We start from the raw sequence: 15,996 nt of genomic DNA on the forward strand, positions 1-15,996 counted from the left end.
AACTGTCATTTGCACACTGCTAATCTTGCAGATGGTTGGCGGTCCAGTGTACAATCTCTGTTAACCATTCATTCATTTATATTACAATATATTTATTCTTCGTACGTAGCAGCAGCATGCCGGGGCACGTGAGAGATGTCGAAGAAAATGCCAAGATATTGTGCATCTTTTTGTGTGCTCCTTAAGATTCCATGAAGATCAAACACTCTTTCTTCATCATTTGTAACAATTCTCCCTTGCTAAACCCAAATTAAAATTCAGATATCGAGTAACTTTCAAGTGCAAACAAGATGTTTCAGCAACTCAATTTGGCCTGTCGTGGAACAAAAGTTCCAAGAGGCGCAAGGATGAGTGGCAGGGCCAGCTGCTGTATATAACAAGATCATTGTAGCCACCATCATGAGGCCTAAGCCACTGCAGCTGACTGAGGTGAGGAGCATCCGTTGTGTCCCCTTTCCTTCCCATGAGGTGCCAATACTTTTTGGGGTTGACTCTGACCTTGTGGTGTACTCGAGGACTCTTATCTTGATATACAAAACGGAAGGGGGACCGGCCGTCCACTGACGAGCACAGTGGAGATAGTGCTTGGATTTGCATGATCCAAGATGTTGTCATTCTCACCATCATGATGGCATTTGTTAAATGGACCAGCTTTCATGATGAGCAGTCCTGCAGTTCAAAATCAGAAGTTGTGTTGGTTGGCTTTGGTATGAATAAAAATATTCAAGAAAAAAATGGACTGGTTCTTGATGGAGTATATTCATGTTTGTCCAACACCATTCTCCACAGCAAACCAGCAATGTGTACATCACATTGTTAGTAGGTTTTTTTAAAAAAAAAATCTGGGTAACCTTTATCCATTAATCTTAGCAGTGAATGGTCTTTTCCTAGTTCGTCCATCGATAAATTCAAAAGCACAATGACTCCACATGGTAGCTCAGCGGACCCAGTAGTTCGAGCACCGCTAATGTAATATTGTCTTATTGGAAATCAAATCCTAGATGCGTGAGTATACTTTCAAGCTTTGCATGATTTGGTAAAAGTTTATTCAGAACGATTTAGTGGTTAGCATATGAAATATTATTATCATAAGGTCTAAGGTTCGAATCTCATCAAAGTCAAGATAAATATCTCCCTTATCTACTAGTCACGATTCCAAAGATTAGTAGTCGTCCGTGATTTATCTCCTCTGTATTGGTCCTAGGACGGATTGACGGAGGCACTAGGGATAACGTATTCATCTTTTGACATCATGATTTGACAAAAAGTCATATATTGACTCAGACACATCACATGATCGGTTTCATAGTTATTCGTAGAAAGATAAATCAGAAAACTAAGCATACCACTATATGAAAAAGATATTTCTCCCAACTTTACAAAAATAAAATATCCCTTATTTGATTTAGCAATTTGATTATATGATAACTAACTGAGTCATTTCTTACCATTGCATTATGAAACTTGCAATTGTGCACCTGAGCATTTTCTCAATTTCCCAAATATTTTGATCCTCCCAAATATTTCAAGATAGAGTTTTCGTTTAAGTAAATTAACATATGATTTTTTTTAATGAAATCTAAAAATACTAGATTAATAGACCTTCATTATAAGTACTTCTTAATTTATCTTGGTAGATAGTAAAAAAAAATTATGATATCATATCAATCATCTTAAAATTAATCGGTACAACTTTACAAAAACTAAAGAGTGAACTTGAGACAATCTTACAAGGAACCTCCATCATCATTTTGCTTATTTATTTATGTTATCACCAACCGACTAGTGGAAGCAAAGTTCAAGTTAGAGATGTCGTAAGGTATTGTAGAATATATGAGGGAAAAGAGGTTGAAGTTGAAATCGATATGGTGTAGAGTTTATGCAACAGTGACAGTTATATGAGCACAACAAGAAAATAGTTGAAAGTGATCTATCTAGCCGTAAGCTGTAGATTAGAAGGGAAGATATAAGCAAGTGAAAATAACATGTTTATTTGCACATAAGCAAGTGAAAAGAACATGTTTTATATGCATAATGCATAGATTCCAACTCAAGTCAGAGAGAGGCATCAGCCATTTTTCCCTTCACTGCTGGCTCAATCAACTTCACAAAGGTGAAAAGGACAGCAGGAGTAGATGTTTGACAGCAGGCAAAGAAATCAATGTTAAAGAATGAAAATAGAAAAGCAAAACGAAGTTGAAAGATAGAGAATTAATTAGCTGTTGTTGCTAAGGAAAGGGATAAACTGCTGGAAGAATTTAATGGAAGAATTTAATGGAAGAATTTGGAGGAGGTTTTCTTAATCACGAATCCTAAGCAAATTCTAACAAACCTTTGAATTCTAGACAGATTTATTTTACAGCAGAAATTAAAAAAAAAAAAAGCAAAAACCGACAAGAATGTATGCATATAATAAGTCCAATTTTATAATCAGTTAATTAATGGATTACAAATTTATTCGTAATGACATAAAACCGTGTTACAAAACAACATACAAGCCTACCAAATAGCGAGATAAAATCTAACAGAATTATTTAGCGTTTGTTCAAGGGGTTGGCCTCAATACAGGATCAGCAATACAGCACGGGGTTCCAGCCTGCTCAACACATGGTGCCAAAAAAATAAAAATTTCAACTTAAGAATTTGTAGAGGAGATTTTTGGTTTGGGATAATTTTTTTTTATTTATTAGATGAAGAGTACTATCCGCGAAAACTTTCACTTCTATACATCAGTTTTGATAAAGAAATACAAGGATTATGGATAAAAAAGATTCAATCAATCACATTTTATTGAATTATTGCCATTGGTTTTGCATCGCAACAAATTACTAATGATTAGTTTCAGCTCTACAAACTGCATGAGCAGTATTGATCATACTTTTCTATCATAGGAATGTAAAGAGTAACGTGATTGGATTAGATTATGATTCCAAAAAAATTTCACACAATATGATCTATCTATCAATCTAAACAAGCAAAAAACCAGTGCAGTGATCACATCCATGAAACCTTAATGGTAGTGTCGATGAGCATTTGCTTAGCCAGCTACATGCTTTAGAAACTAAACAGACACTGTAAATTTTAATCTAGACAAAAGAGCACCTGACTCAGAATCCACACTGTAAATTGAAAATCAAAAGCCAATTCAGGCAGAACAAAAAAACACAAAACAAGCAAGAGATAAAGAACATATCATGCAAATTCGACAGACGATAATAACAGCGTAACATCAGTACATTAAAGCATTTTTTATCTAAGCAACTCATATTATTGTCTGATTATCTTGTGAACAGACAGAAAGTGTTTCTTGGTCATTGCTTGGAACTAAACTGACCAGTTAAAGTACGAGCTCTTGAGTTAACCATAGAACTTCACTCCATAAGATCAGAAGAATGCCCTGCTTCCATAAAAAACTCTGGAACCATTGCTCTTTGGAGTCGGCAGCGTCTTCTCAGATCCTGAGCTACCATTCTCTTGAGTCGGACCTGAGTTACCATTTTCGGAAGCTGTGCTACTATTATCAATGTCCATAGGAAGTTTCAGCTTGGCCAATGACTCTGTAAACTGCTGCATACTTTTCATGTACATATCAACAAAGTCCTGCTGAACAACTGGTTGCTCTGGAACGTCTATCTTGATAATAGGCTTGAAGAATGCATCATCTGATGGTGCTCTAGAAGAATCTACCTCAGCTTCCATAGATTCGAGACTTTTGACATTTGGCCTCGGCGATGCTGTGGATGACAATGGATCAGAGGAAGCTGGGAGCACCACAGTCGATTCAGTGGTTGAGAAACTGCTTGCTGCAGTATCACGTTTAAGATTTCCAATGGAATCATGACTATTGGCGGTGGAGAAGCTCTCCACTATGCGCATCCCTGCTTCCTCACCGGCGCAATTATCATTCTCTGCAGTAACAAAGCTATCTGAACTCTGAGTTTCCATGTCCGCACATGGAATCCCATAATATTCAGAAACCATTAGTTGATTCTCCTTGTCGGCTTTCAAGTCAGGAAACTCAATTTTCTCGTAATCACAGGGAATTGAGTTATCAGGTTCTGCATCAGGTAAGGTAGTGTCGACGATCAGCGATTTTGGAAGTGATGGAATTGTCATCACTTCGGGAGAAGCTCCGACATAAGAGATTGACAGCTGAACAAACCCGGCGGGCGAATGGAAAAGATCAGTTGAAGATAGGGAGTACTCCTTCACCAGCTTTCCGTTGGCCATGAGGACATTTGAAAGGGGGACCAGCGCAAATCCAAGCAACTGGTCTTCAAGATAATTCTTGGCCTTGCTTAGCATCCATATCTCGCATTTCATCGAACAGTTGATGTTCTTCACGTTGAGTCGGAGGTTCTGGTTGAAGACCGGGTTCCTACCTCCGCCGTTGATTGTCTGCGTCGAGACAGTAACATCAGGGTTGTTGGTAAGGCAAAGCCTAGCGAAAACATCTTGCTTGTGGTAGATGCAGATGTTGTGGATGTCACGAGCTTGGTGGACAAAGACTTCAAGAAAGCCAATGAAATCCTCAGGGTTAAATTCATCGCTGAAGCTATTGGTGCTCTCAAGGACAGGGCCGGCGATCGGCTTTGGTCCGGCCCCGTTGGGAGCGGCAGCGGCGGCAGCTGAGCCGAAGGTTGCGGGAACTGCTTGGTAGGACTCCATAGCTTCTGCTAACAGCTGCACCAACAAGAGTATTGGATTACAAAGCAAGCTAAAAGGTAGTCGATCTAAATAAGCACAGATGTTCTGATGAACACCACTAATTTGAGAAGATAGACGGCAAAATTCCAGTTTTTGAAACCTCGGGAAGCTCACAAACTTGCAAAAAACAAACTTCTCCCCAAAATCCAGATGAGGGATACAAGAAGATCTAAGCAAGAATGCACAGATCCCAGAGAGGAACGGTTCTTGCAGTATAAAAATCGCAAGGATCTGCTAACAAGCAACGCGTAAAGCATGAGAAAGCGTTGAAGCCCCCAAAAATCTCACCTTTGCTCCAAAAAAAATACAACCAAACAAAAAAACTCTGCTCGACCAGAATCCGAGGAGCGAAACCAGGGCGAAGGGGTGAAAGCAAAGCGAAAAGATCTAGAAACACCATCACCAATCTCACCAGGTTGAAGAGGCCAAAAAGAAGTGATTCCTCAAAGGTAAAGTTGAACTCGGTCTCTGTCGCTCGCCAAAGTTCTAAATTGACTGGAATGCTGTGAAAATTAAAGGCGCAGCATTGAAGAACAACGACGGAGTCGACGTCAGTGCTTTTCCTTCGTCTTCACCTTTTTTCCAATGACAAACAAAAAAAAAATAAAAAAATAAAAAACAAGAACAAAAAGGCAAAAATTATCAAAGAGAATGAATGGAACAGGTGGGCCCCGCCCCTGTTTCGGGGGCTCTCCATGCTCGTAATTGCAGTAGCTTTCAGTGCGGGGGTTTGATTGACATTTTGTCAAAATGGAAAGGGCACGGTAAATAAATTTGGATAAAAATTAAAAGGCATCTTGAAACGTCTTTTTTGTTAAATAAAAATAAATATAAAAAACACCATTATTAATTATATTTTAAAAATATATTATATTTTAATATTATAATATTAGTTCCCGACTCACTATTATTTAAAAAAATTACTCTATAATTATTATAATGTATTTACGATGAATTTATAATTTAATTTAATTATAGTTATAAAAGGTGGAATCGTCATCTTAGCAGCCCCTGAATCTGGCCTCACAGATATTTAGAGAGAGTAAATCATAGTTAAATTGGACAGGAGGGGTGACTAAGGGTCGAGTGAAATTTAAAATGTAACAGATCGATATTTTATGTTCGAGTGGAATTTAATTATAGTGATATATATTGTAATAATTAAATAATAGTTTTATACTTATTGTAGTTACTCCAATAGTATTAGAAATAAAAAATAATATTTAACAGCTACTTAATAATTTTTACATGTTATAATCATTATCGAATAGTTATTTTATGGTGTGGGAATTAGTAGTTACAATATTTGATGAAGCACCTTTTAATTTATTTATTTTTAAAAATAAAACACTCAATTGATATTTCATTTAATTTGTGAGATACTTTTTGATTATTTTTTTTATATAAATTTTTCTTCTATGTTTTTTCAAAAATAGTTTTCTAAAATTTAAAATTATCAAAATACTTATTTATCCCCTAGTTATTAATATTATTATTTTAATAATTAAAAGAAAAAATAACCATATTAACAATTAGAGGGCAAGATGAGCCTGATATAACATATTATTTTGAAACATGGTAAGTTGGTAACGAATAAACCAAGTTTTCTAATCATTTCATTTGCCATATAAAATCACCTAAGTTTAAGATAATGGTCATTTAAGTAACCTTATTTTTGGTTAATAGAAATTATAAATTCTATATAACTTAGCTTTTTTTTTCTAAAATTACATCAATTTTATCAAAAACTACTTCAAAAATCAATTAAAGTTTGCTTTTGATCGACACAATGTAGCGGTAAGATGCTTGATAGATATTTAGAATATCATAGTTCAATTTATCAAGTAGAGCCAAACAGCTCTCACTTGATGGAGCGATAGTATCTGTGGCCCGTGGTTCTAATATCTAGGTGGAGCATGGAGCCTACCATGATTGGTCGATTGTGGAGGTTAACTACTCGTGGTCTTCAACTCGAGCATTTCTCAAATTTATTTTGGTCACAGGTGGAAAACTTGTGCGGTCATATCTGTTGGGAGATTGTTGGTCCAATCATTATCCGGAGTCAAGATTGATCAATTTAACTAAGTTCGAGTGGATTTGAACTTGAGTTTTGATGTATAAGCAATATATTATGGACAACATGCTGGGACAATATGTGAGAAATGTGAAGTAAGTCAAGGAGGGTCGGTACTTGACTGGTAAAGTTCTAACTATGGTTATACAAAAAAAGTTAAAGTAAGTGAAGGAGGATTGTATGTTAGCAAGGAAAGTTCAAGTGGACCAAGAAGGATCACACATCGGCAAAGGAAAGTCCTAACTGCGATTAGGAAAAGGAAAGTCCAAGTGGATCAAGGAAGACTGCACGTTGGCAAGAAAAGTCCATGTGGATCAAGGAAGATCGCATGTTGGCAAAGGAAGGTTCTAATTGTGGTTAGGTAAAGAAAAGTCCAAGTGGGTTAAGGAGGGACCTCACGTTTGCAAAGTAAAGTCTTAACTGTGGTTAAATAAGAGGGAAATCTAAATAGGTTAAGGAGTACCGTACTTGGTGATCCGAAATCTAGCAGGAAGTTGGCAAAGTCCAAGTGGATCAAAAACGTTGACTGGACATTTGGTGGAGAAGTCCCAACAAGTCATGATTGACCAGAGATTGGGCAAGGGAACTCTAGACTTGGGTTAAGCAAGTTAGGGTTGAATAATCGATCAGGTGATCGATTGAGACCTGTAGCTGATTGATTGAACGCATCTCTTTGCGAAGTGTATGGTGAATCAATTAGGTGATTGATTCACCCCGAACTCAATCAATCAAGTGATCGATTGGAAAGTGGTTTTCGTGAAGCATAGTGCATTGCACTATGCTAAATCGATTTTCCAATCGATTGAGAATATTGCAAGAAGCTTAATCGATTAAGCTTGGTCGTGAGTGAACATAGAGTTTTTAAATTGATCAGGTGATCGATTGAAGCTGCTTGATCAATTAGGTAATTGATTAAGAGAAGCTCCCAATCGTCAAATGTCGTCAAATGTCTATATTTATTTGCTAAGTATAGTTGAATTAATTTATATTTCATATCAGATACGTGATGCGGTAAGTATCGTGATTACAAATGTGATGACGGTCTAGGAAACCTGAACAACAGTAGTGTAAAGTATATTAGTACACTTGTAATTTATACTATCACTTCTTAGTGTATACATTTAAGGTATTCTTTTTATTTTTATAACTTAATAAAATAAGACCTTAGTTATTATGGGTGTGTATTAATCCTAATATAATAACAAGTACATATATTTAGTATTTATTTTTGACTTATCAAAGGTGAGATTTAATCGATAAATCAATATGCCAGATAAGTGGGAAATATATTACTTTAAAAGGAATTGTTCTAGTCATCTAGGTTGAGAATGCCCCAAGAGGAGCTAAAGTTCATGTTAAAACCACCCTGGTGGATTTAGTCATAGCATGATGAAGTTGAGGTGGTACTACTCTTAGACTAAGATATTAATTAAATCGATCGAGTTGTGTCGCTTCAATTAAATTAATGGACATTCGATATATCACTAACTACTAATAAGAATAAGCCCATAATCTAATTTGATCGATGCGTAGTACAATAACTCTAGTAGAATGAGTTATTATCGATGAACTTGAGTTGTGTTCGTTCGCGAATCATGGGATACCGCACCCACAAAACATTCTCCTCTAGGTCCTTCGTAGCCTCATTAATGCCTCAAATACAATCATGAAAAGCTCATCTTGGTGTCCAGGAGAGTCTTCGTAAGCGCCATGCTGACGTCACAAATCTGCCGCAATCTTCAGCGTGCCGTGCAAGTAAGGGTGCCACCATAATTCAAATTAAGAGGGGTATTTTGAATTTTTAAAATATTCTCTTTGTAGATATCTACAAGTTTTAAAAGAGAGATTTTAAATTATAAAACTTTCCTTATTTGAATTAGGTCACATGGTTTAAAAGAAAATTTAAAAGTTTTAAAACTTTCCTTTTTTAACCATCCTCATGGTTTTTATAAAGGGAGTTTTAAATTTGAAACTTTCCTTTTTTGTCACCGTGTTAAAAAAGGAAATTTTAAATGAGAAGTTTTAAATTTTAAAATTTGGTTTTAATTTTTAAAACTTTCCTTTTTTAACATCCACATTAGGAAATTAAAAGAGAGCTTGTAAAATTTTATAAGAGCTTTCTTTCTTTGCTTATAAAATTTTTACAAAATATTTCCTTCCTCTTTTAAGGGTCGGCCACCCTTGCTTGGTGCCCAAGCAAGGGTGCCGATCATACTATCAATTAAAAGGAAAAAAGAAAATTAAAAGGAGAAAAGGAAACACAAGAGGAAGATTTTAATATTTGTCAAAATCATTCCTTATTTGTCTTGGGCAAGTATTATAAAAGAAGGGGAGGAGATGCCTCATGATATATCAATTCTTATTCTATTGCTTGTGCTCTCTTGTGTCGTCCCCTCTCTTCTTTCCTCTCTATGTCTTGGTCCTTGGTGGTGGTTGGGTTTCGTTAGAGAGAGGAGGTTGATCATCTTGATCATGCCCACGGATCACGCTCCAAGAGGAGGCCGAGAAGGAGAATACGAGGAGGCGTTCAGGTGCTGTGCTAGAGTTGGTAGCGTAGCCATGATCAATATTGTGTTATCTGTGTTTTAGGATCCACGGATCCCGTGTGTTAGTCCTTAGAGGATCCAGAAGGCGAGCTGCTAGGACGCAATAAGTGAGGGAGGACGGGAAGGAGTCGACGGGCGAGCGGAGCACGGGCGATGGTCCAAGAGTACTCCCGGCGGAGCGCGTTGCCGTCTGCTCGACGGAACGTTAGCGCGAGCCGGATTAGGAGAAGGCGAGTACTTGTTGGCCACCCCGGATCGCGGGAGAATCTGGAGTGAAGAAAGAAGCTAGAATGTTGAGCCACCTGAGGCGCGGCAGGCGCTTGCGGCAGCCTTTGACTGAGGCGCCCAGCGCGTTGAATGTGCTTATAACGTTTATCGACTGGCGCCTTAAACCTTGTTGGAGGCGCCCTCGGGATAGACTTTCCAGAGCTATAAAAGCCCACAGAGCTAGGAATTCAAAACAACTCAAGCAATCAATGACAATCAATTCCTAGGAACTCTGTCTAAGTACGAACGAGAAGGATATAGTAGCCTCAGAAAGGAGACCGGATTAACAACCTCCTTGGTTGTAACCATCAATTACAATTTCCGCTTTTCCGCTGCCTTCCTTTAATTTATTTATTTCTATTGCTGATTTAAATTCTGAGTTGAAATCCGAGGAGGGTATTTTTAGTTTTGTTTTCAGCAATTCACCCCCCTCTTGCCGGTCTCCGCTGCACCAACAATAACTAGTAATTGTTTTCCACATCATGCTAGTTTTTCTTTGTATGAATTCCAAACACAATAGGCATATGATTCTAGAGTTTCGAATTTATGATTCGAGTTTGTGTTTTTTTTTGTTTTTCGAATTTGTGATTCGATTATTCTGTTTGGTTAAATCTAGAGTTATATAAGGAAATTAAATATTAACTTTCCTTAAAAGGCTTTATCTAGGCGGTGATAGATGATCCCATACTCAAAAAGGACTAGTGTCTCGTCATGCAATCCTGAAAGCCAATTTTAGAAATTAATATTTAATTAAATTTATAACATAGGTGGATTTGGATCAATAATGTTAAGTATCGTTTGTAATTCAAATCTAAACCATTAAGAACAGATAAATTAAATTTGGAATTAATAATGTTAAGTTCTGTTTGCGATTCCTAATTTAATTTCTAAAGAACACAATAGGTTGTTTAGGAAAGGTTCGACACTTGTTTTTGATACAGAAGCTGGCCAGACGATCTTCCTAGGACCAACCAATAATTATATGAAGAGTGAAGGCAGGTTTGGTTTGATCGCGATTTTGATCGCTAACGCCAATTACATTGGGAGCTCCATCAATTGGAGTATAAAGGCGACTATGAAGATTCAAATATACTTCTTCCTCCATCATTCATCACTCATCCGATTCTCGCAAAGTGTTGCATCGTCTAAAAGAAGCATTTCCAGATCAATAAGATATCAAGAGCAAAGTTTCATATTGTTGTATTCATTTACTTATTTTTGTTGCATCTATTGTTGTATATCTCATGTATTCTTGTTGTTTGAGTTTGTACGAGGTTTTTCTGTCTTCATGAAGGAAGTTTTCATAATGTATATGTGAGTGAGAAGAAGTGGATTCTTGAATTAATCACCTTAAGGAGATGGATATACCAAGTAAAATTAAGGGCGTTAGTATTGTCAAGTCTTCGCTTCAATTAGCCGGTACAATAAATTATTGAAGAAGCTGTTGGGACCGATGTGCTCGCTAGAGGAGGGGTGAATAGCGTTTCGTCGTGCTCCTTATGTCGTTTGCTTCGTCTTGATGATGATATACAGCGGAAATACAATACAAGACTCACATAACGCTAAAAAGTAGATTTACTTGGTATCCACCTCAATATGAGGTAACTAATTCAAGGATCCACACACGACACGCTATCTCCACTATGAACAACTCCCTCTCGGTCGCAGCCGGAGGCGGAGAAGCCTCGTACAAACTCTCACATAACACAAACACAAATATAAGAAGAACCCCTAAGAATACAAGTGAATACACTTTCTTCTTGCTACTTGTAGTTGCCTTTTGAACCTTGAAGATGCTCCTCAAGTGCCTTCAAGAACCAGCGTGAGTGTTGGAGAAATCACCGTGAGAATCGTTGTAAGCTCGCTGGAAAAGATCGCAAAGATCTGCAGAGAAAATGCTCTGCAACGGTTATATCCTGTGTTCCCAATTGATTGAAATCAACCTCAATCGATTGTCACGTCAGCTTTGCACAATCCCAGCTGTCCATCACCTGCATCCTGCGCAACGGTCGAATCTCAATCGATCGGCCAATCGATTGGGACAGTCTGAATCGATCGGTGGATCGATTCAGAAGCTTTCTGTGTTCTCGCGATCGCGCGCGAACTCCCAGCTCCAATCGATCGATTTGGAGATCGTCAGATTTCAGGCTCATGCGACTTATCGACTAATCGACCGACACTCGATCTAATTGTTATTCCTAAGACCTTGACACACCTGACGGCTGACCTCGGTTCAATCGACTTCACTAGACTAGCTTGACTCAATCTCAAGTCCAAAGTCTCCAACCCAACTCCCCATCAATCGTTGTTGGATCTCCATACCACCACACTCAACTAACCTCGAACTAGCCTAGCCTCACCATTGCATCCCCTGATCTCTCCTTCACGCCTCGAGCTTACCATCCTAGTGCCAGATTCTCCTCAAGTTATACTAGGACTTATATTGCCAACCACCACACGGACTTACACCTGTCATGGACTTTCCATGTCGAGATCACACTTGACTTTCTCATTATCTCGTCATACCTTGGACTTTTCCTTCCTATCGCCACTCCTGACTTTCACTATGGCTCCTCACCGACTTCTCGACTTGCTCTCACCGCTCCACTCAATTCTCTCCCACCAACTCTTCACTTAGACTTTCCTTGCTTCACTTCGCCTGATTTTCCTAGCTCCTTCACTAGCTCCTGCTCGGCTCATCACTGACTTTCCCCTAGTTTCTCACTAGACTTTCTAAATGCCTAACATCCGCTTAGGGCTCCAAGTCTCTCCTCGGCCAACCCTACTTGACTGTACTCATCGTCAACCTTCGCCATCTCCATAATCAGACAATTACGCGCTCCAGCAATCTCCTTATATTGTCAAACATCAAAACTCAAATCCCGACTCAAGCTTGACTCAACACAAGCTTAGTCAAGCTGGTCAAACTTGACATAGGGAAATTGCCCCAACAGAAACAAGTTAAGCTAATCACCCTAATTCATCGGAGTGTCCTACCCATCTTCATCACGATTAATCCAATTGAAAATTGGATTATAAAAAAATACTTTAATTTAATCAATATTATTGTAACATAGTTAATCGAGTAAAATTATTATATATTAACATTAAGGACATCCACATAGTGGGAGCTCTGCGAATGTGATAGTACGAAATAGGAGGGAGCTTCTTTCCCATTTGGCAAGGAGCGGCTCCATACATATGGAGCTGCTCCTTCATCTTCTTTTTATTTTTTTTAATTAATATAAGTTTTGTAATTTAAATATAATATTAGAGATATTTTTTTTAATTAGGAAAGAGATATATATGGTGTGAAGGTTTAAAAAATATGAGATTCATGAAAGAGTTGTTGAAATTTTTTTTTGCAATAGAAAGATATGTAAGATTTTTTATTTTTGATATGGTACAGATGTGATAACGAAGGAGTTTTATGTGAGATTTCACGATTATGGATGCTTTAATAATCCAATAACAGTATTGTTAATGGAAAAAATCTTTTTTATTTTTTTAATTATAATAAAAAAACATTTTAAAAATTTTTGACTTCTAATTTTTCCGCTAAAATGTGACGGGAAAGAACGTTGGCTATGCGACGCACGATCTTGGTGAGACGTCACATCAAGTCGGCATGGAGCATAGCAAATGTGGGTCACATCAACTCCACTTGTTTCTTAATTTTCTTTCCTTTGCCTAAATTCAGGCGATCCAATTGCAACACTTTTTCATCCATATATTTAATTCTCCTACTCATTTAAGTTTTTTTTTGGAGCTAAAGTATTGCTTTAACCACGGGCAATTCCTTCCATCTCACTGTCATTAAATATTCTTCCTTTTTTGCTCCAAATAATAATAGACAAAAATAAAAAAAACATTCCAAATTATATAAATGGATATCTATAAAAAAAAAAAAAAATTAAAAAACACCCGTAAAATATTTTTATCTCAAAATATCTTTTACTCAATATGATTGTAAACGTTATCGGTAATTACTATAATATTATTTTTTATTTTCAAAATTATTATAATAGTTTTCACTAATTACTATATATATATATATATAGACAAAAATAAAAAAAAACATTCCAAATTATATAAATGGATATCTATTAAAAAAATAATAAAAAAACACCCATAAACTATTTTATTCTCAAAATATCTTTTACTCAATATGATTGTAACCATTATCGGTAATTACTATAATATTATTTTTTTATTTTCAAAATTATTATAACAGTTTTCACTAATTACTATATATATATATATATATTGTATAGTTGGTATAACGGTTTTAAGATAATTTTGAATAAATTGATAAAGAATAATTTGATATAATAGTATAGAGTTTAGAATTTAAGATTTTAAAATTTAGAATTTGATCATAACATATATACTTACTCGATGACTGGTATACTATGCAGATGTTAATTGGTAGGTACTACTATATAAAAAATCAACTATTTTATATTCAAAGTTTATGATTTAACTATAATGTATAGAAATTAATCAGTAATTATTACTTAATAGCCACTACAAAATATAAAAAATACTAGGTAGTTGTTACAATATATGAAAAATTAACTATTTTACTAAAATTCTTAACCATAACTTTAAATATTATTATATTAAAATATTTTTTATCAACTTAATCAAAATTATTTAAATTTTATTAAAATTATTTAAATGGATTAAAATTATTTAAAAATAATTATAACGGTTATCTAATAACTACATTATGTATAAACTATATAGTAGCTTCTACGCAAGTAGAATAATATTATATTAAAGTAATTAATCGTAGCCATTATAGTAGTGTTGAAAGTAAAAGTATTAATAAAATATTTGATGGGTGCCTTTGGCTTATTTTTAAAAGAAAAGTCCTTTTAATTTGATAATTTATTTAATTTGGAGTGTCATTTTGATTTTTTTCCAATAATAATTGTGAACAAAATTTAGAGAACTGACTTTGGCCGTCCACTTATTTTTATAGAAAACACCCTTATCTTCTTTGAAAAATTGTTTTGTTTTAAATCAAATTAGTTTAGATCGACTCACATGAATTGCCAGAATGGTATATACAAATATTAAATAAAGTTTTAATAAGAAAAAGTTATGTCAACTATATCAAAGATAATAATTTCAAACAAAATGAGCATGGATTCTTGTGAAATATAATACTATCCAAATAGGAATAATGGCTTCTTTCCTTCTTTCTTTATTGTAGTTGTTTCTATCCAAATATAATATTCATTTATCTAATTGTTTCTTTCTTGTTGTGGATCAACATGGAGAAATTTATAATGACCTTGTGACTTTGCCTAATACTTATTCCTTTAGTGAAAGTAATTAGATTTTTCTTCGTATTGACAATCGTGAACTCATACTAGTCAAAAGTAAACAAAAGAATGAAAAGGATGAGAAAAATGAACACTTGATCATAAATTCATTATGAGATTTTAAATACTCTAATACAATATTACTATTTTTATATTTAAAAGAATTTGTTTTAATTAAAGATCTGAGCATGTTTTGTAAAACAATGAAAGGCTAGAGTGTTTTTTACGGAAAACATTAAATATAGAATCATTTTTTCTAATTCTTAACTAAAGATAACTACTGTTGGATAAATAATAGGTTGCCGGAGATATACGAGGTATTATTAGTTGAATTTAAATACTCATATTTAAATTCAACTTACAGTTAGATGACCTGAGCTGATACAGCAGGGACTGGTTTCTGCCAAGTATGAAAGTAGTCTGCACAATATTGACAAGGCGGGCTGATCGGCCGAGCAGCAGACCAGAAGTGGACACAGTGGTTCAGAAAGGTTGATCGAGCGGACAGAGAGAGGTCGACCGAGCAAGGTAGTCGTCCGATCAGAGAGCCGACTGTGCAAGTAGACAGGCCTAGCAATAGGTTGGTCGGACGAGTTGGTGTCGGTCGAGTGAAGCAGGCAGACCAGGCGAGCATATAGGCAGGTCGGCCGAACGTGCAGACGAAGAGACCGACCGGAAAAACTAACCGAGTCCTATGACTGACGCAGTTTTCTTGAAACAGATTCTACCAAGCAATGACGGACACGACAAGCTGAGTGACACTCGATTGCTATCACAGACACTCCGTCGAACAGGAGTTGCACGATAAAGGAGGAGGGAACACTGGTGGAGAGTGGACGTACACAAGTCGTGCCCGAACATGAGTCAACATAGTTCAATGCAAATCCAAACCTTGGATTTACACCCCTCTACACATCCACATGTGAAAGAGAGTCTCTTCCCATGCAATTGCTCATATTCTCAATGCATGTGAATCAATATAAACTAACCATTATGCCATGAAACTCTCAATATGGGACTAAAATCTCATTCACAATGGAACCTCTTTCCTCTTCCACCTCTTCTCCAT

At 36.1% G+C, this 15,996-nt stretch overlaps 1 protein-coding gene across 3 annotated transcripts; it reads right to left on the minus strand.

The window, feature by feature from the left end:
* Positions 1-3,181: 3,181 nt before the first annotated feature.
* Positions 3,182-5,277, minus strand: LOC122034489. Of its 3 annotated transcripts, none has more exons than XM_042593762.1 (2): positions 5,120-5,277; positions 3,182-4,683 (listed from the first exon to the last, which is right to left on the minus strand). In XM_042593762.1, exon 2 carries the CDS (start codon positions 4,666-4,668, stop codon positions 3,385-3,387), a length of 1,284 nt encoding a protein of 427 aa, XP_042449696.1. In that variant the 5' UTR covers positions 4,669-4,683; positions 5,120-5,277; the 3' UTR covers positions 3,182-3,384. The 3 variants fall into 3 exon arrangements, with proteins under 3 accessions (XP_042449696.1, XP_042449697.1, XP_042449698.1); XM_042593763.1 differs by having other exon boundaries at positions 4,996-5,133; XM_042593764.1 differs by lacking the exon at positions 5,120-5,277 and adding an exon at positions 4,808-4,969.
* Positions 5,278-15,996: the final 10,719 nt, after the last annotated feature.

The sequence above is a fragment of the Zingiber officinale genome, chromosome 11B (genome assembly GCF_018446385.1).
Source record: "Zingiber officinale cultivar Zhangliang chromosome 11B, Zo_v1.1, whole genome shotgun sequence".
NCBI classification, from domain to species: Eukaryota; Viridiplantae; Streptophyta; class Magnoliopsida; order Zingiberales; family Zingiberaceae; genus Zingiber; species Zingiber officinale.

Bases quoted from the DNA above. Each gene is read 5' to 3' on its own strand.
- LOC122034489 (XM_042593762.1), bottom strand. From the start codon at position 4,668: ATGGAGTCCTACCAAGCAGTTCCCGCAACCTTCGGCTCAGCTGCCGCC.